General features: G+C 41.3%; 1 protein-coding gene across 4 annotated transcripts in view; it reads left to right on the top strand.

Annotated features, from left to right (window-relative positions):
• The first annotated feature begins 1,192 nt into the window (after positions 1-1,192).
• Positions 1,193-23,936, top strand: part of TENT4A (terminal nucleotidyltransferase 4A) — a 62,092-nt gene continuing 39,348 nt past the window's right edge. The window contains exons 1-6 of one of the 4 annotated variants that reach the window (XM_040548290.1): positions 1,193-4,383; positions 17,760-17,883; positions 19,306-19,352; positions 20,245-20,365; positions 22,106-22,213; positions 23,022-23,150. In XM_040548290.1, the coding sequence (XP_040404224.1) occupies positions 3,503-4,383; positions 17,760-17,883; positions 19,306-19,352; positions 20,245-20,365; positions 22,106-22,213; positions 23,022-23,150 (1,410 nt within the window). In that variant the 5' untranslated portion in view covers positions 1,193-3,502. The remainder of the gene's footprint in view (positions 4,384-17,759; positions 17,884-19,305; positions 19,353-20,244; positions 20,366-22,105; positions 22,214-23,021; positions 23,151-23,936) is intronic. The other 3 variants (XM_040548288.1, XM_040548287.1, XM_040548289.1) reach the window with 3 other exon arrangements.

The raw sequence follows: 23,936 nt of genomic DNA, 5'->3' as shown, positions 1-23,936 counted from the left end.
ACTGCCTTGTATATTCCACTTAGGTAGTCAACTCAGCTGCCATTATTTACTAAATCATATGAACTATTCACGGAATTGGAATTGTGGTCATCAGGACATCAAAGTCATCAACCACAAGGTTACCAAAGACTCCAGCACTGTCGCTGTTGCCAAATCAAAGATGTATTTGGCTGAAGTTGAAACCGAAATACAAGCTTCATCCAGAAGGGAGCTGTGTGGTTGTGTTTCCCGTGAAAAGTAGCCAGATTAAAACACTTTATAACAGATTAATTAAATGGCCTCAGAAGTAGTGAAACCACAGTTTCAGTCATTATTTGTATCACTTTGACTACTGCCTTCAACTACTACCTTAAAGAAATAGAAGTCACTAAAAAGAGCAGATATGGGAGTATTGTGGTACTGGCATGAAGACAGGCAATGCTGGTATGAGGCATTTTAATATGCCATTAATAGTCTGAATCAAGCATGTGAGTTTCCCCACAGCAGGCAAGGCATTCCGCTTCCTCAGATTAGGATCATCTCATTATCCAGGTCCTCACAAGTTCACCAGTGGGAAGGAAGCTCTTTCAAAAAAAAAAAAAAAAAAAAAAAAAGCAAACAAATTTTTCTGACAATCAAAACTATATTTGACTTTCATACTTTCTGAGAGTCTTACCTTCAGTGAATATTTTCATTCAGGAAAAGACAACTGAATTAAAATCAACCAGGCTTTTTATAAAATCAGTCCTTACAAAGGAAATTTTCACTGCCTTTACAGGGAATGTCTCATTTTAAGGAGACAAGATGTGAAACATGCTTTCCTTGATTACCTGTTTTACATATAGTCCCTGAAATCTTTTTGATCCAACCACTTAACTAGTATGTGTTTTTTTTTCCCCTCACTTCCTTCCCTTCTTTTCTTTCCTACTCATTTGCCACGGACTTCCAGGTATTTTGTAAGTCGACAGATTTCTTAAATTCTTTTAGAGTGACACCATTTCTTCCACAGGTCTAAAAGAGGACCTTGAACTGTAATATCTAGCACTGGATTCACAATAAAGTTATCTTCCAAGCTCCGATTTTGATGGAATCTCTCTATACAGAATTTTAACAAGAACAATTACTTTGGCTGAAAAGTGTCAAATTATTAAAGAAAAATTGTATGCTAATATGCAGTAGTAATTTTATTATAGGCCATAATATCACGAGAAGATTGTTTTCCAGACTGCAACTGCCTTGTATATTTAGATATTAACAACATAGTTTTATTCATGAAATACCTTGATCAATTGCATTCACTTACATTTGTTTCCAAAATCATGTCCCAGTGTCCCCAAATGGGAAAAGAATGCGATATCTCTCCCTTTTTTGACCAGAAGGAACACAAAAAGCAAGACATTAATTTATTCCTACAGCCTTAATAACAGGTTACTGTATTTATGTGAGAGCTTTGTCTGTTATATGCGAGATTATGTTATGGATGCAAGATAACTTTAAACAACTGAATCAAAACTTCAGATTTCTTAATGGAGAGTCTAGAAACAGAGAAAAGTAAGAGCTGATGAGTAGGTAGAAGATGATAATTTTCCTTGTCCTTGTGACACAGGAAGCAATTGGCTGCTGTTGTTTCATATTACACACTTACAAAAGAAAGCATGTAAATGTCTCCTCCTTTTCTGCAGAGATATTTCACTGACCTGTTGCAAGCTTCAAAGAATCATCATGAGATACATCAGTGGACTGGCGTGTTAATAAACCACTGCTTACAGATTTATCAGAGGAGACTTCTTCTTCATATTCTTAAAACGTGGAGCAGGTTATGAACTTTGTGTAGATTGTGCCCCAAACTTCTACCCCATGCCCACTATTACACATGGCATTTGCTGGCATAGAAAGAACTGACAAAACACCATTATACAACCAGAAATTCTAAATAGAGGAACACAGTTAAAACCAGTGAGAAGCAAACCCTTCTGAGAAGATGGTAGGTACTTCAGGGAACAGCCTGGTCCTTCCAAAACAGTACGGGGACTGGTGAGAGTCCCTGGAATAATGTGTTTCTCCTCAGTCAAAAGCTGCTTTTGAGTTATTGCTTCTTCAAGCCAGTGGTCTCTACCAGCTTTGCCTCAAAATGAAGGTGGAGATAATTTTAGCAAGGTGGGAAATCAGGTGCTGTGTTTTAAGGATATCGGCAGGGCAGGGAAGAAAATAAAGATAAAAAAATAAAATAAAATAAAATAAAATAAATCATGAAACGGCAGAGCTTGGAATTGCCTCCATGATCCGTGCTTCTTTTGTTGTTGTTGTTTTGTTGTTGTTTGTTTTTAATACTGAACAATATTTCTTCGTTAAGATTTTTAACACGGCAGCTTGAAGTTGTGATCTTTACCTACTGTGTGACAAGTCAGTACATGGCTAACAGGGTTCAGGTCTGGGCTTTGGGGCCTCCTGGTTCTTCATGGTATTTCAGAGTGGATCTACAAAGCAACCACAGGCTGAGGTGTGTGGAGATGTCGCTGACCCCCAGGTCCTCTTACTAAATCTGGGCTATCTTGGAGACAAGGATGCGAGGTATTTGGGGATATGGGGATAAAAGAGGAGAGAGTGTAATTTTGTGGTTTACTTCTCATGGCACACATACAAGCACAGAGGTGACAGCCCTGTCTGTGTGTCTCCAAGTTAAATTAAAAACAAAGTTATCCAAAATCCTTTGGGGAGATGAACTGCAAAACCGAGGGCTCAAGCAGCTGAAGAACTGTGTCCCGGGTTGGATAACCAAGTTGGAAGGGCACTCTGGATTCACTGGGCGGAAACTGTGGTGAAGGTGCTTTGTGCGAGACAAGACCAACGTTTCTCTCATGTGGTTGGGCTTTGGTTAGTTTACTGTGTACTTTTATGTGCGGTGTGTCTGTTATTCCTGAAGGCAGGTCTGCTTCTACAGAAAAAGAAACGAACGGCCTGCTGTTTGACTTCAAACAATAAAAAAAGAAATAAAAAGGAGGCTCCGCGTAGTTACTCTTCCCCTGAAGTTTAAGGGAACGCAGCTGCCTGAAGCACTCTACGTTACATACGCCCCTCACAGCACAGCGCCCCCCGGCCGGAGCAGGGCCGCTCTGCGCAGGCGCGGCAGGCTCGGAATCGCCCCCCCTCCCCTCCCCGATCTTTTCCGAACCCTTCCGAAGCCCCTTCCCGGCCGCGCACGCGCGCCGCGCCTGTCGGGAGGGGGCTAAGCCATCGCAACGTCCTTTCCGCGCCCCCCTCCCTGGCGGGGCCGGCAGCGCGCACGCGCGGTTGCCGGGGCGGCGGGGCCAAGGGGAAGGGAAGGGGGGTGCCGGTTTAAACGGGGCGGCGCATGCGCGGTGCGGCGCCTGGCTCTGCCTCGGGGGCCGCCACATTGGCTCGGCGAGGGGAGCGCTGCGGGCAGCGCCGGGCCGGCCGTCCCCTGCCCGTCCCCGTGCCCGTGCCCATGCCCCGGCTGCCGGCAGCGGGCGCGGCCCGGCGCTGAGCTGCGGGCAGAGCGTGGATGGATCCCCGCGTGGCCTGGATCCAGCCCGAGCAGAAAGGCCCCGCGAATGCGCTCTGGATGCAGATCTGGGAGACCTCGCAGGGCGTGGGGGGCCGCGGCGGCGGCGGCGCCGGCTTCCCGCACTACCTCTGCCTCAACTCCCCGGCGCTGGACCCGGCCGCCGCCGCTAACGCCGCCACCGCCGCCTCGTCCCCTCCGCCCCGCGGCCACGGCTGCACCCGGCTAGGGGCGCCCGGCCCCGGCTGCTGCTCCTCGTCCTCGCCGCCTTCGCCCTCGCCGTCGCCGCCGGCCCTGCTGGCCGGGCTGCTGCCCGCCGCCGCCCCCGCCGTGCCCCCCCCCGCCGCCGGCCCCGCCAACGGTGGCGGCGGGGAGGGAGGGCGGCGGCTGCAGAAGTCACCGTCGGTGTCGTCGTCGTCGTCGTCGTGCTCGTCGGTGGAGTCCGGCACCGAGAGCCCCGGCTTCTCCTCCTCGGGCTCCTGCGGCGGAGGCGGCGGCTCCTCCTCTTCCTCCTGCGGCCCCCGGGCGGCCGTGGCTCCTCCCGGGCTGCTGGGCAGCGGGGCCGGGCCCGGGGAGTTTTTTAACTTCCACGAGAACGACAAAGCGAACAGTGTGAACGGGCACCACCCGCCTCCCCCCCCGCACCTCGCCCGCGGGCCCCACCACCCGCCGCCGGCCTCCCCCCAGCAGCACCAGTACCACCCGGGCCGGAGGAAACGGGAGAATAAAGCCAGCACCTATGGCATGAATTACCTGCTCTCCGGCAGCCGGGGCGTCGCCGCCAACACCTCCCCGCACCAGCAGCGGCAGCCGCCTCAGCCGGCGCTGCAGAGCCCCGGCACGCCCTGGAAGACGAGGAAATACAGCCCGGGCGTGCAGGGGTGAGCAGCCCTTCGGGGAGGGGGGGGCAGCGGTGGCACGGCCTCCTCTGGGGCCGGTTTGTGGCACCGGGGGGGGCACGAAACGGGCTCCTTGCTTAAATCGCCTCTGGGTGGCTCCTGGCTGGAGCAGTGATGCTGGGAGCGCAGGCACAGCGGGTTAGGCCTTGCCTTGGGGCAAGTTCAGAAGTGAAGGTGTCAGGCTGCTGTTGAGTGCCTCCCGCAAAAATTCAAGCGTGGATGGGCAGGGGAAGCTTTTCAGAGCTCTTAGGGGTTGATTCAGCTTAAAAGGGAGAAGTGGAAGGCTGCAGTCAGTTCACAGGACCTCGAAGGAAGCCTTTGCAGCAATTTTTAAAAGCCTCTGCTCAGGCTGGAACAGATTGGCAGCTTGGGAAAGTGTTAAGGACATCCATTGTAAGGGAAGTGCCCAGCTCTGGATGAAATAAATGCAAAATTCAGTGTGGTCTTGTAACGTTTTTGAAGGAAGCGTGCTGCCTCTAAAGTAGACCCAGCCAGCCAGCGTCTAAACTGAAATCTTCCCTTCCTGAAGGGTGAGAACGCTTTATAAAAAGGTTATCCTCTTCCATGACCATCACTTTTCCATATAAATGGATAGTTGGGGAGTTGATTCAGTCTGCTGTGGAACTATTTAGGAGGGACTGGAGGTTGAAGAAAGCACCTCCGCGAGACTTGTCTTTCAGCTGTCAGATTTCATTCAGTCAAGGGATAACATTGCTTTCTAATTTTAAGGTTATCTTATTCACAGAAAAAGTGCTAGCTGCACTGATGGACTGTAGAAGATTTCTGATGTCATCTCAAAAATATTTTCTTGGAACTACTAAAATCCAAAGCTCTTGGATGCAAGTGGGAGTAAAGGCGCTGCATATCTGTGGAAGGAAATAGATAACAAGGTGCACTTCCAGAGCTGGAGAAATTGAGCAATTTGACCAAAGAACAGTCTCTTTCTTTTCTCTTTTGGGTGGTACGGTCAGGCATTGGGTGCGCTGAAGTTGTTCAGAAGTATTAAAACATGTTTTTAGAGTTCTGTTTTTGCAAACTGTAGTCTCTCCTGGTGGAGGTCAAGATTTAACTACTCTTTTTATTCCCAAAGTGACGCTGTAAATGAAAATTGCTGGCAGGAAGCTCAGATGCATGTTTAAAATTCTAATAGCATCTCAAAAACAGTCTGAGTTTCTTTGCTTTATTCCCACAGATACGCAGTAGAGTGCTTGCTTAACATCTTAATCAGTGTAAGACAAGTCAGTGCCACTGAGGCAGGGCTACAGGCAGACAGATGACAGAGTTGCCTGAGGTCGTCAAGCAGGGCAGTGGTGAAGCTGGGAATCAAATCCGGACGCTGCAAGTTCTGTTCTCTGGCTACTAGGCGGCATCACCTTTGTTACCCGCATACCTTTCTTGTCTTTTGTCTTCTGCCCTTTTTTTCTTCCACTGGGTTTCCCTTAATAAAAGTGATGCCAATTTTCTAGTATAAGTTTGTAGAGAATCCATGTACAATAAAGTTGTTTAGCCAAGCTTCATTTGCACTATTCAGTTGCTTAATACAGGTTGCTCTTCTGCTGAGGAGTTGATGCCAAGTTGTTGGCTAAGAATCTTTTGAAAGTGGAAGCTGTTTCCTGATCTTCTGTCCAGAATCTGTGCTATTGCACTGGGACCTGATGCTAGGGCAGATAACTACAGTGTGTGATCCTGTGGTTCTAGATTGTCTCACTATTAATTTGTCAAATCATTAAGCTTCACAAAGCTGTTTGTCATAGGTTTTCACAGAGTAACAGGGCACTAGTCCTGGAGGACAGCATGGAAGCTGAGATGACAGGCTTATCTAAGAAACAGTTCCTGCCTTAAACTTTCAGTTCCGTTACTGAGGGTGAATCTTGGACAAACGTGTGTTCTGGAGCAGTTTTCTGGTGTTGAAATTTTTTTCATGAAAGTACTCATGATAGAAATAATACAAACATATTTTCACTGATGGAATGGCTTTAGGTGTCTATTTTCTTCAGTAATTCCTGGCTGCTGGTGGGTTTAATTTCATTTTCCCAAAGCCAGGCTGGTGGAGTGTATGTTCAAATATAGTTTGGCTGTTCAAATAATAATGCTCTGAGAAGGTTGGTGTGGGAACAGATCTTTACAGCAGTTGCTTCTGGATCATTTTTCCTAATTTGTTGCCCAGCATTACTTGCAGTTGTCAGCCCAGCTCTGAAGCATCACTTCTGTGACCGTGGTGGTCTGTTGGCAGAGTACGTTCAGTGTGTCCAACTGGTGTGTGCAACTGTCTAGGCAAAAAGGCATCCCTGCAATCTTCAGTTGCAGGCTGCTTTGGGCATAGATAGGAGGAAGAAGGACTTGATCATAGATGCTGTTATACTCCTTATAGGCATGAATGTTACCTGGTAATGTTGTAGAGCATAGCTTGCTGTGTATATTGTTCTTCGCAGAATGTCATTTAAGTGCTGTAGAAAAAACAATAAGCAGTAGCTCGTGGTGTTCCGTAGCCTTTCTTGGTAAGAGGCGAGGAATGGGTGGGTCCTGCTTGCACTCTTCCAGGATATGCAGTTGGGCTTCTGGTGAAATAGCTGTGTGCTTTGAAGTAGTTTTGTGCTTTCTCCAGTTTCTCCTTCAGAGCTGGAGGTGGTTTATTGCAGTTCATGGCATCGCCATTTTTTTCAAAGGGATCATATTCAGAGGCCTCAGTGATGCTAAGCATAGTGACTTTTGGCAACGCTGCATGCTGTAAAGGCTCTGCTTTGCTTTATTTTATGTACAGTATTCCTTTTTCTCCAGAGGACTCATATCTATTGCTTTCACCACGTTTTGACAGTAGCATGCCAATGGTTGCGCTGTAAAGGAAATAGTCTCTCATAAAACAAAAGTGTGAGATTAGCAGTGCTTGATTAGATTTCATCCTAAAGCTGTGCTTTAGTGTGCCCTAGGTTGACCTGTATATCTCTTCCCAGATGTTTGGAAGATGGTGAGAAGAATGAGCTTTATTTGTTGCACTGCTTCAGTGGAGTGATTAGTTTAGCACCAGTGTAAATTCCTGAGTGCTTGGGTTTAGATTAGGAGCGCAGCAGAGAAGGGAGGATGAAATGATTGATTTCAGATGTAAGCAGATAAGTGTCCTGTTATGTGACTAGGTTAGCTCAAACTTTTGTGACTGTTCAGAACAGCAAGCGAGTCCTTGCTAGTTTGAAGTACCTCGTAAGTGGCTTTAAATTAGACCTACAATCTTAGTCGACTTTCTTTGTACATCAAATTAATAGCTTCTGTTTCTATAAAGTATGTATTTAAAACATATTTGAATAATCTTAGCATTCAGAGGAGCTTCAAAGTGCTGAAAGTTTATTTCAGAATGTGAAACTAAGCTATTGTGAACTTCTTAAGGACTGCTGCTAAGTTTGCATTGCTCGTGTAAACAGGAATATGGCAATTTCTCTTGAGATGTAGCTAATAGCTTATGAGTAGTATAAAATCATAGCTGATTTAATTCTTTGCTTTTTAATATGAAACTAAGCAGGTGAATAAAGAATTGACATATTTAACTGTATAAGCCTGTTCTGCTTAAAACTCGGTTCAAAATATTCAGATTAATTGTAGATGTTGAATGAGGTTAGTGCTGAAATACCTGGCATATCTTCTTGGTACGCTGCAGCGCTGTGCAGAAACAACAGGCCTGGCTTGCTGAGGGCCAGCGTGGGTACCAGAAGCCCGATGATGCGTTGAAATGGTGCTCTGCCTGCGTTAATAGCTGTGCATAGCAGCTGGCAGCTCGCAAAACTGCATCCACTTCACCCCCATACCAGTTGTCTTTGTCTCGTTAGGGAGAGGCACAACTGCTCTGTCGGAGCACACGAGTGCAGACACCTCCATGTGTGATCTGCCTGAAGGAGGATGCAGGCTGGCAGAGGCTGGTGGCAGGAGGAGTTCTTATGAGCAGAGTAAGGCTGCGATGATGCTTCCCCAGACCACTTGTTTCCCTGTTCAGCAGCTGAAGGATACCGTCTGGCAAAAGCGATGTCCTGAAATTCATGTCTGTAGCTACTGGGATGTGGTGTTCTTATTGTATATCCAGCCTATATTAGGTTTTGTTTTTCTTCACCTGTGTGGAAGCATTTCTAATCTTCTTGCTTATTTTGCTTTTATGATCTGTTGCGGAACTTGACCAAGAGAAATCCAGCTGGATTTTGTGCTGTGCAGATCGACTATTGAAAATGCTTTTTCAGGACGTAGCAGAGCTCCAATTCTGTGTTTGTCAATTCTTGCCTTTTACTTTGCTGCTGTTAGAGCTGGACGCTGCAAGTTAATGTGTAGGGATGCCATATGGACAGCCTCTTTTGCAAATGTATGTTCTCTTGTATTTTGGCTGAGCTAACAAAATGTAAACTTTGGAAACTGAAGCTTTTGCTGTCTGCACTGGCGCATCCAGCATTTGTAAGGGCCTTATGGGTTTCCCAGACGTGGTATTCTCACTTTTCCTTATACTTAAGAGTGCTGTCTTGTTATTGTGCCTTCTAATAAGGAATCAACGCGGTGGTCTGTTAAACAGTCCTGTTAAAGCTCTGGTGTCGGTTATCCACAGCTGTAGGTGGGTACCTGCAGTGAAAGTCTCCATAGAAGAGGCAGGCAGTGCTGGCAATGTACAGTAGACCTGGCTTTAGGAGCAGGGCAGAACGAGGCAGTATATACCGTAATATGCATGGGAAGGGCAGAGCAGCTGCCTGTTAGTCCTAAATGTGTGGAGAGGGACTTGGGAAAGCATCAGGAAGCGGAATTACTGTTTCCAGGCCTGGAGGATGGTGCACAGCAGAGTTCAAGAGTAGCTGCTGGATGGATTGTCAAAGCGTGCAGTTCTCTTTTTGTAGACAACTAAGCTAAGTCAGTGAAACTCAAAAAGCTTTCCTTGCAGAGTGGATGCCTAGTGTCATTAGACTGCTGCTTTCGGTAACGGAATGAGAAGAAACTTATGGCAGCAGTAGACTTGAGGTAGAACGTAGTGGAGATAAAGATCAGAAGGGATGCTCTACAGTGGTGTAACGGGAGGTGAGTTTGCTTAAGAGATGCTTGTGTTTGTGTAAAGGAAAATAAGACATACTTGGAGCAGTTTAATCTTGGTGTCAGCCCCATGGTGATTTTCACAGTTACTAGGTTTTTGGCAGTCAAGGTAACCAGCATTAAGGGTATAAACAGCTGTACTAGGTGAGAGCATTGGAGGTCAATGCCAAATGCTGGGAGAAGAACCTATCAACATGGGCCTGTGGGGATATTTCCTGGAGAAAGCCCTTATTTCAGTGATTTGTGGCTCTTGGACCGATAGGGCTACAGACAGTGCATCATGCTTATTGTGGATTTAACGTATGAATTCGTACCTGCTCAAAATGAATCGAGCTTCTGGGATGAACAGTGTCCTGTGGCATGGTGTTCCTCAGATAAGTTATGCATTGTGTAAAGAACCATTATTTTTTGTCCTGGGTCTATCACTAGAGTTGTAATTGCTGCCAGCCATGACTGTATTATCCAGGCAATGTGTGCCTTTTGTATCTAGCTTGATAAAACTTTTCTTTCACGCTATTTAATCGCTTCTGCTGAAGTTGTTCCCTGCCTCTAAATGTTTATCGTCTCTGCATGCTTGACGGTTCTGCTCTATCTCTGGAACTTGGACAAACCAGGCCTGCGTGCGACAGTGTCACCGTATTCCTGCATCCTGGGGCTTTCTACCTTGTTCTCTGTTTTCCAGCACTGGACTTGCCTGTTCTTTTTGGTTACTGGGTATTAAACAGACTTTTGCAGAGTTCTTACTTCTGGATCTTGACTCTCAGTATTGAGAGTCAGTGCAGAGCCCCTCGTTGTATCCTTGTAGAGACAGGCTAAGTATAAAGCACAACAAAGATGATTATGAGAAGACTCTTATCTCAAATTCTGCCTGATAATTATTCATTGTGCAGTCTTTTAATGTCCACCTGCAGTTCTTCAGCTGGCTTGTTCCTGATAACCTTGCTGCCTGAGATTTTTCTGCTTTACTATTTGTCCATTTTCCAGATCGCTCAGAGGATGTTGAATAGCACAGGACTCTTTGGGACTTCGCTTGTGACCTTCCTTCAATAGAAAAACTAAGTTTCAGCAGCTTGTTTTCCATTTAAAAACAGTTCTTTCTCTACTAGAAGGCCTTCACTTCCACTTTATGTCAGCTTACTTCCTTTGTAAGTTTTTGTAAGGATGTGGATTTATCAGATGCTGGAAAGTAGATAATAGGATTTCCTTTGTGGTTCACTGATTTTTGGCAAGTAATTCCCCGTGGTTTTCTTTAAGAGACACTGCTTCCATATAAGAAAGCTCTGCTTACATGTGGACATAGCCATAACTGTTCATGGGTTGCACTGATTTTATCTTTGACTAGTTGGACTATAGTGAATGTTAAAACTAATTGTTTTAATTAAAAAAAAGATTGTTTCTTAATGTTCCTGTGATACAAATGCAGAACTGAAAGTTGCTTTTGGTGAATACCAAATTGCCAGGAATAGATTTTGCTGTGAAGTATTTCCAGCTAAGACGCCAATTTGGGGCAAGTGCTCGCTGTAAAGTAGGGATCAGGGAAACATCTCTGAGGGAGAGAAAAAAAGTTAGCTTGTCTTGCATTGTGATCATTTAACCTTCTCTGTTCTGATCAATTAATTCACTTGAAGCATTTTTTTTGGCTCGTGAGCTAATTTATCCTTTCCTAAGCTTAGGTTTGTATCTTATGTTTTTCCTCATGATCCTTTTTAATATCCTTAATCTTCCAAATCCTCTTTTTCTGCTTTGCACATGACTTTGGGTTTTTGAAGACATCTTCTGATGGAATCCTACGACAAGGTAGCGGAAGATCTCTTTTCCCTAAAATCTGATTAGTGATGCAAACTTTTGCTGAGCAACTGGTATGATATCTTCGATATTCTCTTAAACACCCTCTTTTGGTTAAAATTCTTAAACTAAGGAGCTTCCTCTTTTATGTAGTGAACTACAGCAATACTTAAACCCCCAAATCCTTTTGTTGCCCTGCAGAGAGACTCGATGTGTAGGGTTTGCTGCTGTTGGTGTTCAGATTGATGCTTTTTGGGTTCAGCTGTGTGCTTGGTACTCAAGACTAAGTTATAGTGTCTCTGAAAAGTTGCAGTGGCTACTGTGATGCGATGCATAGCTGCTGCATGGGCGTAGTTTCTATCGTTGATGTTTCTGTCGTTGCAACCTTTCTGACTTGTCTGGGATGTTAATCACTTGCTATCTTTGGGCATTTGGAAAAGAATAGTATTAAGACAGGAATTTCAGTGTTTAGCGTTTCTATTTATTGGCATAGTGAGCTTGCTGATCCAGTTCCAAGGTTTAACATATGGTATGCTCCTTCATTGATGCAACAAAATAATAATGTGATGTTTTCTTGGTGTTGTGGCAAGGACAAGCAGCCTGTCAGGAGCCATGTACAGCTGTTCAGAAGCTTGCATAGCAGATCTGTTTTGTCATGTATCAGCTTGGAGATAATACTAATATATCAGTTTCTTTTCTGGATTTTAGTATAGTGCAGCTTTTTCAAGGTCATTAAGAAGCTAATTGGTTGGGTTTTATTAGATTGATAGACTTTGAAAAGCAGATTAGTTTTGATTGGTTTTCTCTTCCAAAATACAAACAAATTCTCTTAAGTCTGGAAACTTGCAGCATAAACCGGTCCATTTGCAGTGGAAAGGGAATTTAGTTTCGTGTGTGCTCCTAAGGTGTAAAATTCAGTTGACCACAAACTTGATCTGAAATTAGGACTGGATCTGACTTGGGGCAAAGAAAGTTTAGAGGGGAAATAAGATCACTTGTGGAAAAGGTACAATAAATCTTAAAAGACTACCCTCTGTGTTTTGTGGATGAGAACAAAAGTTCTTTTCTTCCGTTCTCCCTGAATTTCTATTAGGCTGAGATTTTACCTCTGCTGTCCAGAGTTTGCTGTCTTCCATGCAATTACAGCGATAAAAGTAATCGCTGTCTGAATTACAGTGTAATGTGAGACTGGTTTGCAGCAATATCATATATGAACGCAGCGCTGTGTTTTCATAGCTTTTCTGATCTGCAGGCCTTAGAATGCTGCATAGGGCACAGTGTGCTATTACCTGAGCACTAATGGCACAGAGAAGTGCAGGTGCCTGGTGGGTATTGAGTGGGGTAGGAGGAGAAGAACTGGGAGCTAATGGCCTCTTCTGGGTTATAGTTCCTGCTTTGCTACTTCTGTAGATGTCTTCATTTTAAATTATATTGGTAAAAGTCTGCATCTCGGAATATATTATTGCTTCAATTGTGCATGTTCATTTGTGTTGTTAAACTGTTCCTCAGTTCGACTGTAACACTGGTGTTAGCTATTGAATGCATTTAGTTGTTGTAGCTTAGAGGTTTCACTTACATTTCCTTGATAATACAATTGTGCTTTGCAGTAGTTGTAGGTGAAGGTAAAATATTTCAACAGACTTGAGAAATACACACAGTGGCTTCTGGGACTTTACCATTTAAGCTTGAGACAGCTAAGTCTTCAGGCACGTTTCAGAGTTCATACTTCACTGAAAACTTAGCTTATTGTTTGTAACCTTTATTTCAACAAAGCTCTCAAAATGCTGCCTTTCCTGCTCTGTGCTGGTATTAAACACACGTAGCTGAGGCATCTATTCGTTCACAGGGATACTTGGCTGATGTGTTCTTAATTGGAAAAATATTCATGCAGTAATGAATATATTTTAAAAAATAATACCAGTTCCATGTAAATGATGCAGTCATGTTTCTGCCCAAGAGTAAATTTGTGCGCTTAATAGTGCAGACACGATATTGAAGACAAACAGTATGCTTACTGGAGGGAACAAACACTCTGTTGCTTTTCATTCACTTTCCAGTTTGCTGATGCAGTTTCAGAATTTCACGTCAATACACTGAAGGCAGCCCTTGAGGTAACAAATGAGCTATGTATAAAATAGTACTCGTAGACACAGTAAGTAATGAGTAAAGTAAATGATCTCCTCTCTTAGAAACCTGCCTTTAAAGAAAAACGTGATGAAAGACTAAGGACATATCTCCTTGGTCTTGTTTTAACCTGAAGCCCAGAAGTGTATCTCTGCCTTTCCTAACACAGTAAAAGGGATATTTTTTGGTAAACAAAGGTGTTTATTGTGTTTCATAGTTCAGCCTGTAAGCAGCAGATGTTTACTGTGTTTAGCAGTAATGGCATCAGTGAACGGTTGGTTCCTCCGGGGTGTTAAAATTAGCAAGATTAATAGTGTTTTAAGTGCAAATAGCCCTTTTTCTACATCCCTGCATTCTAATCTCTTCCACCCTCCATTAGCAGTATAGTTACATTTCGCCAACAAATCTAATTTCCAATATTTTAATAGAGTGAAACTGCCTTTTTAAAAAGTCAATTAAAATGCCCAGCTTTAAGAAAGCAGTATAGCAGGAGTCTTAAACCCAGAAAGTAGGTATGTAATGGGATGCTCTTATAGCGTAAGTTGTTTAAGAAGCTTGTGCTATATGTTAAAGGAAGCTCTATTTTTTTTAAAAAAAGTCTTACTTTCACTTGCTAGTGCCTCCTGTGCTGCAAATGGAGGTTGTTCTTAATGATGAAGATCCTGTTGCAGTCCTAACCAAGAAGGTGACAAGTACTTCTGAAGATCAGAGAGAGAGGGTACATGGGCAAAATGCTTAACTGGCAACTATCCATATATTAGCTGGGCGAATGTCATGTTGTAGCCTGTTTTTAGACACCAAATCATTCCTGCAGCTAATATAGAAGTTACTCTGGGATTAGTCCTGAGCAGCATCTGGCTGCGTATATCAGAGCTACTTTTTATGTGACTAGCATTCCAGTAATCTCATCTGAGCAAAGAGGCTTAGAAAATATCAACAGTAATAATACTCAGTTTTAAAAACAAAACAAAAACTTATTTTTGAGAAGCTTCTTTAGAAAGAAGCCAAAAGAAATGGCCAGGAGGTTAAAATACTTGAAAATGCTGCATTAAGATCAAGTGTTTTGTTGGGCTGACTCTGATGATAGCATTGATTCTTACCAAAGAGTTCTGATGATGTTTTCTGAGAAATAGAAACTGTTGAAATAAGGAAAGTAGAAGGGGAAGTGAACAAAATGAGTCTGTTAAATCAGTTCTCAAATCTTCTGTCTTGTGAAGTGCATTAAAAACTGGAAGCCTTATGCATCAAAAACAAGGAACTTGCCGGAGTGGCCAGGGCTCATACCAGGATTAGAGATGTGAAAGGGCACCAAGGGGAAGTCAGATCGTGCACTAAAACCTGAATGATCTAATTGCATTGCTATTTTTTATTTTTATTTTTTTGCCAGAGGAGGACTTGAAGTTCTCATCTGCACTTTCTTTGACTTTGACTGTTGAGGAATTGTCATGTTGAATTTCAGTAAGGAATATTTAAATCTGTAGGACGGTGACTTGTATACAGCCACGTCTGATGGCATGTGCTGAGGAATTCAAGAGGAACTTCACCATGAAACCGCAGCATGTAGTTTCAACTTGCAAACAGCTTTGATTATCTAACTCCTGCAATGTTGTCCTGTGCAAACTGAAGCATTACGTGCTTTCTTGACAGGGCAAGAGTGGAAATGTGGAGCTGACTTGTTAAAAAGTAGATCAGGGAAGGAAATGTTGAGTTCTTCATAATATGCTTAAAGATTGCGACGCTTCCTGGTCTGAGCAGAGGCTCGCTGGGGCACTGCAGTGGGAGAGTGCATGTGTGCTTGCTCTGCCTTCTCTTCTTTCCTAATACTGAATGGCAACTGCAAACACAGCTTTTTGCAGGAATGCCTGGATGTCCAGGAGTGGTTGAACCTGGCTGATATCCTAACGGATTCATTGCTAACCCTTATTAACGTGGTCATTGGGATAACATAGATCTGTAGGATATTTTTTCTTTTGGAGGAATGTTTGAGATTCTTTTTTGAAGGCTTTTTTAAAAGTCATAGGCTTGCTGTGCTTATGGGTTTACCAACTGCTTAGAAGTAACAACGAGAAAGAATAAATTATTTATATTGTAATAAAGGAAAGGTACCAGTGGAATTATTCAAGACATGGTTGCACAATATATTCATAAATACCTGGAGGGAAGAAGTGAATGGGAGAAGGACAGAACACCAAGAGAAACAGAAAGCCAGAGCTGATTGCAGGCAGTTGTAATGGGAGTTCATTATTCAGTAGGTTACAAAGCTGCAGATAAAATTAAATGCTAGTAAACATGGAGACAAAAATCTGAAGAAAAATAACTCAGGCTGCACATGCCAAGTGGGTGGGCAATCGGTGGCAGTTGTTCAGAAAACATCTCAATGCTCCTTCAAAATGCTTTCTTTTAAAGAGTAGCTGTATGCTCCGCTCCTCAAATAGCAATTAGTAGCAGTAGGAATGAACAATAAAAAATAAATAACAGGTGTGTCATGGGCTAAGTGGTGTAATTACATATTGACTGTGTGCCTTTCTGGTCACCTGCCAAAAGCGTGGTGCAACTGAAAACAAGCTGAAGAAAGTCAGCACTGATCAAACTTTGGACGTGCTCCTGTGTCAGGGGAGAAGAGCAGATGAGGGTGGTTAGCTTGAGGGGGAAATAAACCGGTGAAAAAGAGACAGGTGAATGTAAATGCAGAGTCTGCAAAACAATGTTTGGAGATGAGCTGCCAGTAATTATTTTTCTTTTCCTAGAAAAAGAGCATTAAGTAGACTCATTCACAGGCAGGAGTTTAAAATAAAACACTTCTTTACTCTGATGCATATTTAAGTTGTCATAGAATGTCATGAATGACAAAAGCATAAATGGAGTAAAAAGACATGGAAAAATTAGTGGAAGAAAAGTCTTTTGAGCTAATACACCTGTTTGGTATCTGCCCCAAAAGTATGTCAGAATTACTGTAGACTTGGAAGAATTGCTGCAAGGGAGTTGGATAACTGCTTTGTCTTCTCTTGCTTTCACCCTGTATCTGCCTACTGCTGATTTTTATGAACAGGACAATGGGAAGTCTTTAGTTGGGTTTCATTGCTGTTTCATGTATTCAACAATTTCCTTTTTTTTTAACCTTTGAGAGGGGGAAGAAAATCGTGCTTTCTAGAAACAAACAACATAGGGGCATGTTGGTTTGTACCTCCTATCTTGCTCTGAAGTTGTGAAGTCAAGTACCTCCATCAACAAATTGAAAAGTTTGGTCTGCCTGCTGTGTAGTTAAGCGTTCAACTGTGGATCAACAGCTTAAGATAAAAGGAAAGGCACATGGTAATTCTAAATATATACTCTCTAAAAGTAGTGTCTTTATGTTTTGCTGGTGAAATCTTAGTGTATAGAAAGGAATCTTGACACTTAAGAAGTGGGCAGTGCCTTCTGAATATGATCTGTTGAAGGATATCTGATAGGGAAGGAATTCTCTAGTAAAATCTGTTGCAAAACAGTCTCAGGAAAATATAAGAGTAGTTTAGAGTCCTGTTAGACTTAAACAATTTTTGTTTTGGAAGGCAAAGTGTATTGACTATATATCAACACCAAAAAGATCTTTGCTAAAATATCACAACAGCAGCTATTGTCCTGTTTCAAGAAATCATATTTTTTTGCCTGGCACGGCTTGGTGCTTTTCCATTGTAAACAAGCATTTATGTTCACCTGAAAACTTAAATTCATCTTCATTCATGTTTGTCAGTGAGTACCCTGTAGTATCAGGAAGATGGGAAACGGAAGCACTTAACAGGTACAGAAAGATGCTGTGTGAGAACTCCTCACCTAGTGCTGGTATTAATGTATTTTACACTGGAGAAAATGTTACACTCTTTACTTTGAGTAGTTCAGTTGAAAGGTCATTTCCTGTATGAATAGATGGCTTATAAAGGACTTGAATTGGTAAGGAAATCCCTATTTGTACAAGTGTTTGTCTTTGTATCAAGGAATAGTCATATGGCCCTTTTATAGCCCTTTGCAAAAACTCAATGTCAGTGGCCTGTAACTTCCCTGTTGAGCGTGTAGGAAGGTTAGCAAATGTCTACCAGTGTTTGTGTCCTGTTATTTGACATCTTTAGGCAGTTAGGTAATGTGGTGAGAGCTGATGTGTAGGCATTGCTGAGATTACTGTGAGGTGCTGCCATGGAAGTCAAGTATGGATACATCTTGAGGCCCTTGCCTCTCTGCTGATCCTAGACCTCAAGCTGTCTGGCTTCACCTTCCAAAATCTAACTTCTGTGGTGCTCACCTCTCTCTTGAAAGTACCGTTGGTTTTGGTTAAGTGATATTAAACAAAACCTATGGCCTTATTTAGGGTGAGTGTGACATTATTGTAATAGTTAAATCATCAAAATAATTGATGGTACTTTCTCTTTTAGACTACACGAAGAAATAATTGATTTCTATGACTTCATGTCCCCTCGTCCAGAAGAAGCAGCTATGAGAAGAGAAGTGGTGAAAAGAATAGAAACAGTCATCAAAGATCTTTGGCCTACAGCTGATGTGAGTGTAACTCAAGTACTGATTTGCTTCTCCAGTAGATTGTAGAGCTCAATTCATGAAGCTATCTTTTGTTTTTGAGAAGTGAACAGGTAAGTTTTTAAGGTGATTGACTTGGATAAATATCATAGCTTTTCAGAATTTTATTTTAAAAAGTGGAGGAAACGTAAAACCTAGATATCAGGCTAGTGAAGGCTACTGGTATATATATTTTTTAATTTCTTAAAGTAAAAGCTTATTGAATGTCAAAATGAGCCTGACGATGTATCCACTTCTACAGTGGATCCTGACTATGTGGATATTTGTAAATACAAATACTTCATAAAAGAACGGTTTCAAAACTAATCTTCCTGTTTTGTATATTTCACAAATCTGACATTTTTTGAATTACTTCAGTTCAGCTTTAGTGGGAAGATCGGACTTTTACTTTCTGAGGTATCTTTTAGCCAAAATTGTTTTGTTTTCAAACCGTTTATTATCCAAAGAGCAAACTTCCTCCAAACAAAAAACATCCAAACGGAACTTACTGCAAACCATATCTCTATTACCCTGCTCATATCTCATTACGCTTCTGATTACAGATAGCAGAGTTGTTATTAACAAGCATAACAAAATTTCAGACCGTTGTGATTTCGTAGTCTTCAATGACCAAAATTGAAGGTTATGGGCACGGTGTTGAGCTAAATACACTGTAAAGCCTATCTTCATCTTCACCTACAATTTTTCTTAGCAATAAGATTTTTCTAGACCACGGGAACGGTAATAGTCACTGAAATGGCCCAGCCTTCTTATGGGTCGCTTCAAAGAAGTAAACTTGCAAACTGTGCTGTAAATGAGAGAGAAGAAAATCTCAATTTTCTAGGGTGGAAGTATAGTGAAAGTATCTGATCTGGACTATGAATGTCTCTTCAGCATAATCTCTCTGCGCGTGCCTCTCCCCCCCAAACATCTACTACAATTTCAGTCATCCTTACGGTAAAATCTGGAGTACTTACGTTTCTTATGAATTGAATATTTAGTTGCACTTGTTGTTAAACATAAGAATTGGGAAAAAAAAAAATACTTTCCTTTAAACAAACAAAATTAGTAAAGTTGCCCTATGAGGAAAGAGGGCAGAGGAAGGAAATTTATAACAGCTTATACTTTCATAGAATGAAATAAATAGGTAAAAGGACTTTTCAAAAGTTTATGCTGTCTGGCTTTCAGGCTTGGTAGTCATTTCATGTTGTAAAAATACAATTTCCCGTGAAGTTGAATCTATAAGAGAAGGTGTATTTGTACAAGCTTAACAGTATACAGCAAAGTCTGTATACTGACATGTAAGCCCAATAACTTTTTTCACTGGGCTGTATCTTTAACAGGTCCAGAAAATCTTAACAAATCTTAAGTGAGCGTTCATAACAAGTGATGTCATTTTTTTTTCAGGTCCAGATATTTGGCAGCTTTAGTACAGGGCTTTATCTTCCAACTAGGTAAGTAATAATTTACTTTTATCTAAAGCTTGTCTTTCAGTTTAATGGTAAAACTCAAAGGGGAATTTAGACTGTAACTTGTAAACCTATCAAACTTCCAGCAAAGTTCTTGCTTAGTGTCCCGTGTGACCAAGGGAAGAGCTTTCGACTTAGATTTGATAAATTTATTTGATTTGGTATATCAGTGCCAGCACTACGTACTTGTCAATGCTTTGGTGAAGCACTGTTTATTCCTTTGGGCTATGCTTTCAAGATGGAGTAAACTGGCAAGTTTACTACTTGCTATGAAAATGCTGCGTTTTGTTAAATAAATCTGAGTGTCACAGTTACTGTGCAAAATTGGTGGGGTCATCACAGCAGGGTTTTCTCAACTCTTTGGAGTGTAAAGTGTCTTAATTAAGTGTTTTATGTCACTTAAAATTCAACAGATATTCTGATGGTCACAAAGTCAGTGGGAAATCTGTTTAGCTGTGTCTTAAAGACTATCATCTTTACCTTTTCAATAATCACTGGGAAATCAATTTCTGTAAAAAAAACAATTACTGATTTTAAAAAGAGCAAAACTTATTTGGACTATTAACATACCAACATAGATAGGTGGGGGACAGGATTGGGCTGTGGAAGTCAGAATGGGGGAGCAAGGAAGAAAAAAGGAAGGAGTCATCCAAAGAATTCATCGGAGGACTGGAAGTAAGGAACTAGAGTACTGAATTTGGGTCCTAAAGCACGCTAGCCTGTCTCTAACATTGCTAAAGCAAGCTCCTTAGAAACCTAGATCATTAAAAGTTGCAAAATGTTTATCCTGGACTTGTTACATGTACGATGGCAGTTTTGTTTGCCGACTACCATGTCTTAGACATAATGGATTTCATGCTGTGTTCTTTTTGTCTAGTGATATTGATTTAGTTGTTTTTGGGAAATGGGAACGCCCCCCTTTACAGCTGCTGGAGCAAGCACTAAGAAAACACAACGTGGCTGAGCCATATTCCATTAAAGTACTTGATAAAGCTACGGTAAGTAACAATCATTGGAACACTGAACAGAAAAGTTTTTAGACTACTTAATATAATACTACATGATAAATAATATTCTTTAAGTAATTCATGAAGAAATTGATGTCTTAAGCACAATGATGTTATCTTGTTTTGCTCTATCTGGGCAAGATTTTAGTAAAGATTTTAGTAGAATGTGTATGTTTTTAGCAGTAGCATAGAGAAGCTTTGACACAGAACATTAACAGAATCACAGAATCGTATAGGTTGGAAGAGACCTCCAAGATCACCTAGTCCAACCTCTGACCTAACACTAACAAGTCCTCCACTAAACCGTATCACTAAACTCTACATGTAAACATCTTTTCAAGACCTCCAGGGATGGTGACTCAACCACTTCCCTGGGCAGCCCATTCCAATGCCTAACAACCCTTTCAGTAAAGTTCTTCCTAATATCCAACCTGAACCTCCCCTGGTGCAACTTTAGCCCATTCCACCTCGTCCTGTCACCAGGCACGTGTAACTGTACACTGTATTTGCTGGAAGGCCATTTTTATGCTCACTGCTAATAAAGAATGAATTCCTATTGTCAAGAAAAGTTTGTATTTGCAAAATATAAGACAGTTTAAATATATTGCGTTTTTCCACTGAATTTTAAGAGGACTTGTGTTTAGCCAGGGACTGGTAGCTAGAGTTGTGTTGTTTGATGTGTATTATTTCTTGCACCTGTCTTGTGAACACAGTGGATCAAACATTGAATGAGCTGAACACTTAATGTAAGAATTTTGCTTTACCAAACTAGTGTTTTCTCCAGGAGACTAAGCAGAATATTGCAGACTTCTATTAGTAGGCAGTTACCTTCTGTGTTTTCTGAAAATAGTGACTTTTAGGACCGGAAGACTCCTACAGCTTCTGCTGGAATAGCAATACATAGCAGGAGCTCTGATAATCTTTGGTTTACCTGAGAGTGGGATTTTCAGTATTAGTACCAGGTAGCTAAGGAGAAAGGCAATATGCTTACTAATTTTACCAGCCTCTTATTTTATTCCCTTTGCTGTTAGTATAAAATTATGCTGTAATTCTGCTTTTTTTTTTTGCTTTCCATTTCAGATGAAAAATACATGCAAGAAGCTCAATTCAGAATAAATGTATGAGCTGAAGTTTAGGTTATGATTGTGAGATAACATGCTTATAATATCATTTTGTTGGATACTGTCTTCAAGGTGGTGGTGTGAGACTGAACTGCATATTTTGTAGTTCTGTAATGATTTATTGCTGCCAGGAGAGGAAGTACTGCTATTCCTGCTTTGCTTTTATCCATTCTGGCTTTCATTTGACTCTGCAGTGAACCAGTTCAGCTTGATAAAACCAACAGGCAGCTCTTTATTTTTTCTGCTAGGCTAAGTCTTCTGTCAGTTTAGCAAGCTGAATGGTGCACTGCTGGGTCAGATGAATGCAGTTCTTACAACACTGATATTGCAGCTATGGAGGCAGATGTCTAACAGCTGTGGGAATGTACATGAGTGATCGTAAGTTAATGTGATCGTACACGCCAATATTTCAATCACCTCACTAAAAATCTAAATATTGTTCACTTGTCAGCCAAGTTAGGATTGTTATTCTTTCTCAAAAACACCTTTTCTTGTCTCCCTTGTCATTCATTTGGACTGATAGTACGCATGCGTGTTAAGTAAGTAGCTGGAGAGGAGCAGTGGTGTTGTGTTTTTGGGGACTCATAAAACCTTGTTTTAACCTTTTCAGGTACCAATAATAAAACTTACTGACCAGGAGACAGAAGTGAAAGTTGACATCAGTTTTAATGTAGAAACTGGTGTGAAGGCAGCTCGATTTATCAAGGAATACATGAAGGTATCAACAATACAATGAATGTTAACTACTTACCAAGGATACGCTAGATGCTTAGCTAACCTTTTTTGGTATGGCTTAAGACTTTTGAAAAATTACTGTTGAAGACTATTTTCATTAATACTAATTAAACATGAAAGTCTTAATTTATTTTCTGCTGGTATCTGTTCAGTGTTGCCTTACTTGGTAGAAAGATATTAAGATTTTTTTTAAAAGCTTGAGCTTTGTGAACTAGAAACTGTAAACACTGAAGCTAAATGTGGTTACATAGTTTTCTAACAGTTGAGTGGTAGGTGTTTGTTCATAAACCTGTATATTGAAAGGATTTGTGCAGTCGTATTTAGATCTGGAGATAGGTACTAAACTGTTTCTAAAGCAAGGTTGTCCAAGTTTTATTTACCTTGAATTTTAATAGTGCTTGCTTGTGAATGCTGCCTTGTTAAGCAATGTCTAAAAACAATTCTGCGCCTAAGTACTTAAACCTAAGTTTACTTTTATGCTCTGCGGTAAAAGCACTGTTTAGATGAAAAGCACTGACTGAATGCCACTTGCATTCAGTGAAGATGTAAAAGTCTTCCTGTTGGGGAGGAGATGAGGGAATTAAATTTGTATAGGCTACTCAATCAAGTATGAGTTTTTCTATTTGTCTCAGTTTCTAGAATAAAAAATTGCATGTTTTGTTTCTTCCTTAGGAAACATAGCACGCTTCTGAACAACATTTTTGTGTTACATTAATCTTACGTTGAGATTGTTTAGTATTTTGGTTTGGAATTTTGACGTTATCTTTGATAAGAATTATTTTGCTTTGCAGAAATACTCTTTGCTGCCTTATTTGATTTTAGTATTAAAACAGTTCCTACTTCAGAGGGACTTGAATGAAGTTTTTACTGGTGGAATTAGCTCTTACAGCCTAATTTTAATGGCAATTAGTTTCCTGCAGGTAAGTCTGTTTCTTATTTGCTTAAGTTCTTTAAAATATTTTTGTTCCTGTCACTAAGCCCTGTTATGGAAGACGCTGTTTCTTTACAATCCCATAGCAATGCACAGCTTCATTTTGCTATGATTCTAGGTGTTTGATCATTGACAGCTCCTATAGACTACCTCTCAAACCTAAGATCTATTCACTGTGTGAACTGAGACAGCAGCAGGAGACTTGTCAACAGCGTAGAGGTGGTGCATTGCTTTCTATAACAGGTCCTGTCATGAGGGTTACGGTGCTTTCCCATGTCTATTCCAGTTCTAACCCTGAATGATTTTACTAGTGCTAAATCTGGTAGGACACAGTTTGTCTGTTACTTCCTAGACTACTGATACTGAGCGTGGATAGTAGCTGATTTCGGTGCTTGTTAAAATTAAGAAATTAAATGGTCGTTTTCTAATTATGTTCATTGGTTAAGCTTTAACATGCTTAAAACGAGCAAGTATTTTAGGTAATTACTTATGAGATCATTAATGAGCTGTTACTACTTCGAATAAACTTTTGTCACAGTAAGCTTTGTGGGAGTATGAAATACAATGTTAATGGAAAAACATGTGTATCACTGCTGCTAGTGATTAAATGAAATAAGACTATAGATTATATATAAATATATAACATGCAGAGATTGAGAAAAGAACTGCAGTTAAGTTGGGGTAGATAGTTCTTGTGCTTCTGAAAACATTAAGCCTGGTGGATTTTTCTTTAAAAAAAAAAATCAGCTATTACTCTGTTACTAAGCCTTAATGT

This window comes from Cygnus olor, chromosome 2, assembly GCF_009769625.2.
Source record: "Cygnus olor isolate bCygOlo1 chromosome 2, bCygOlo1.pri.v2, whole genome shotgun sequence".
NCBI classification, from domain to species: Eukaryota; Metazoa; Chordata; class Aves; order Anseriformes; family Anatidae; genus Cygnus; species Cygnus olor.
The sequence above is the reverse complement of the archived record's forward strand: the minus strand, read 5'-3'. Positions and strand labels throughout refer to the sequence as shown.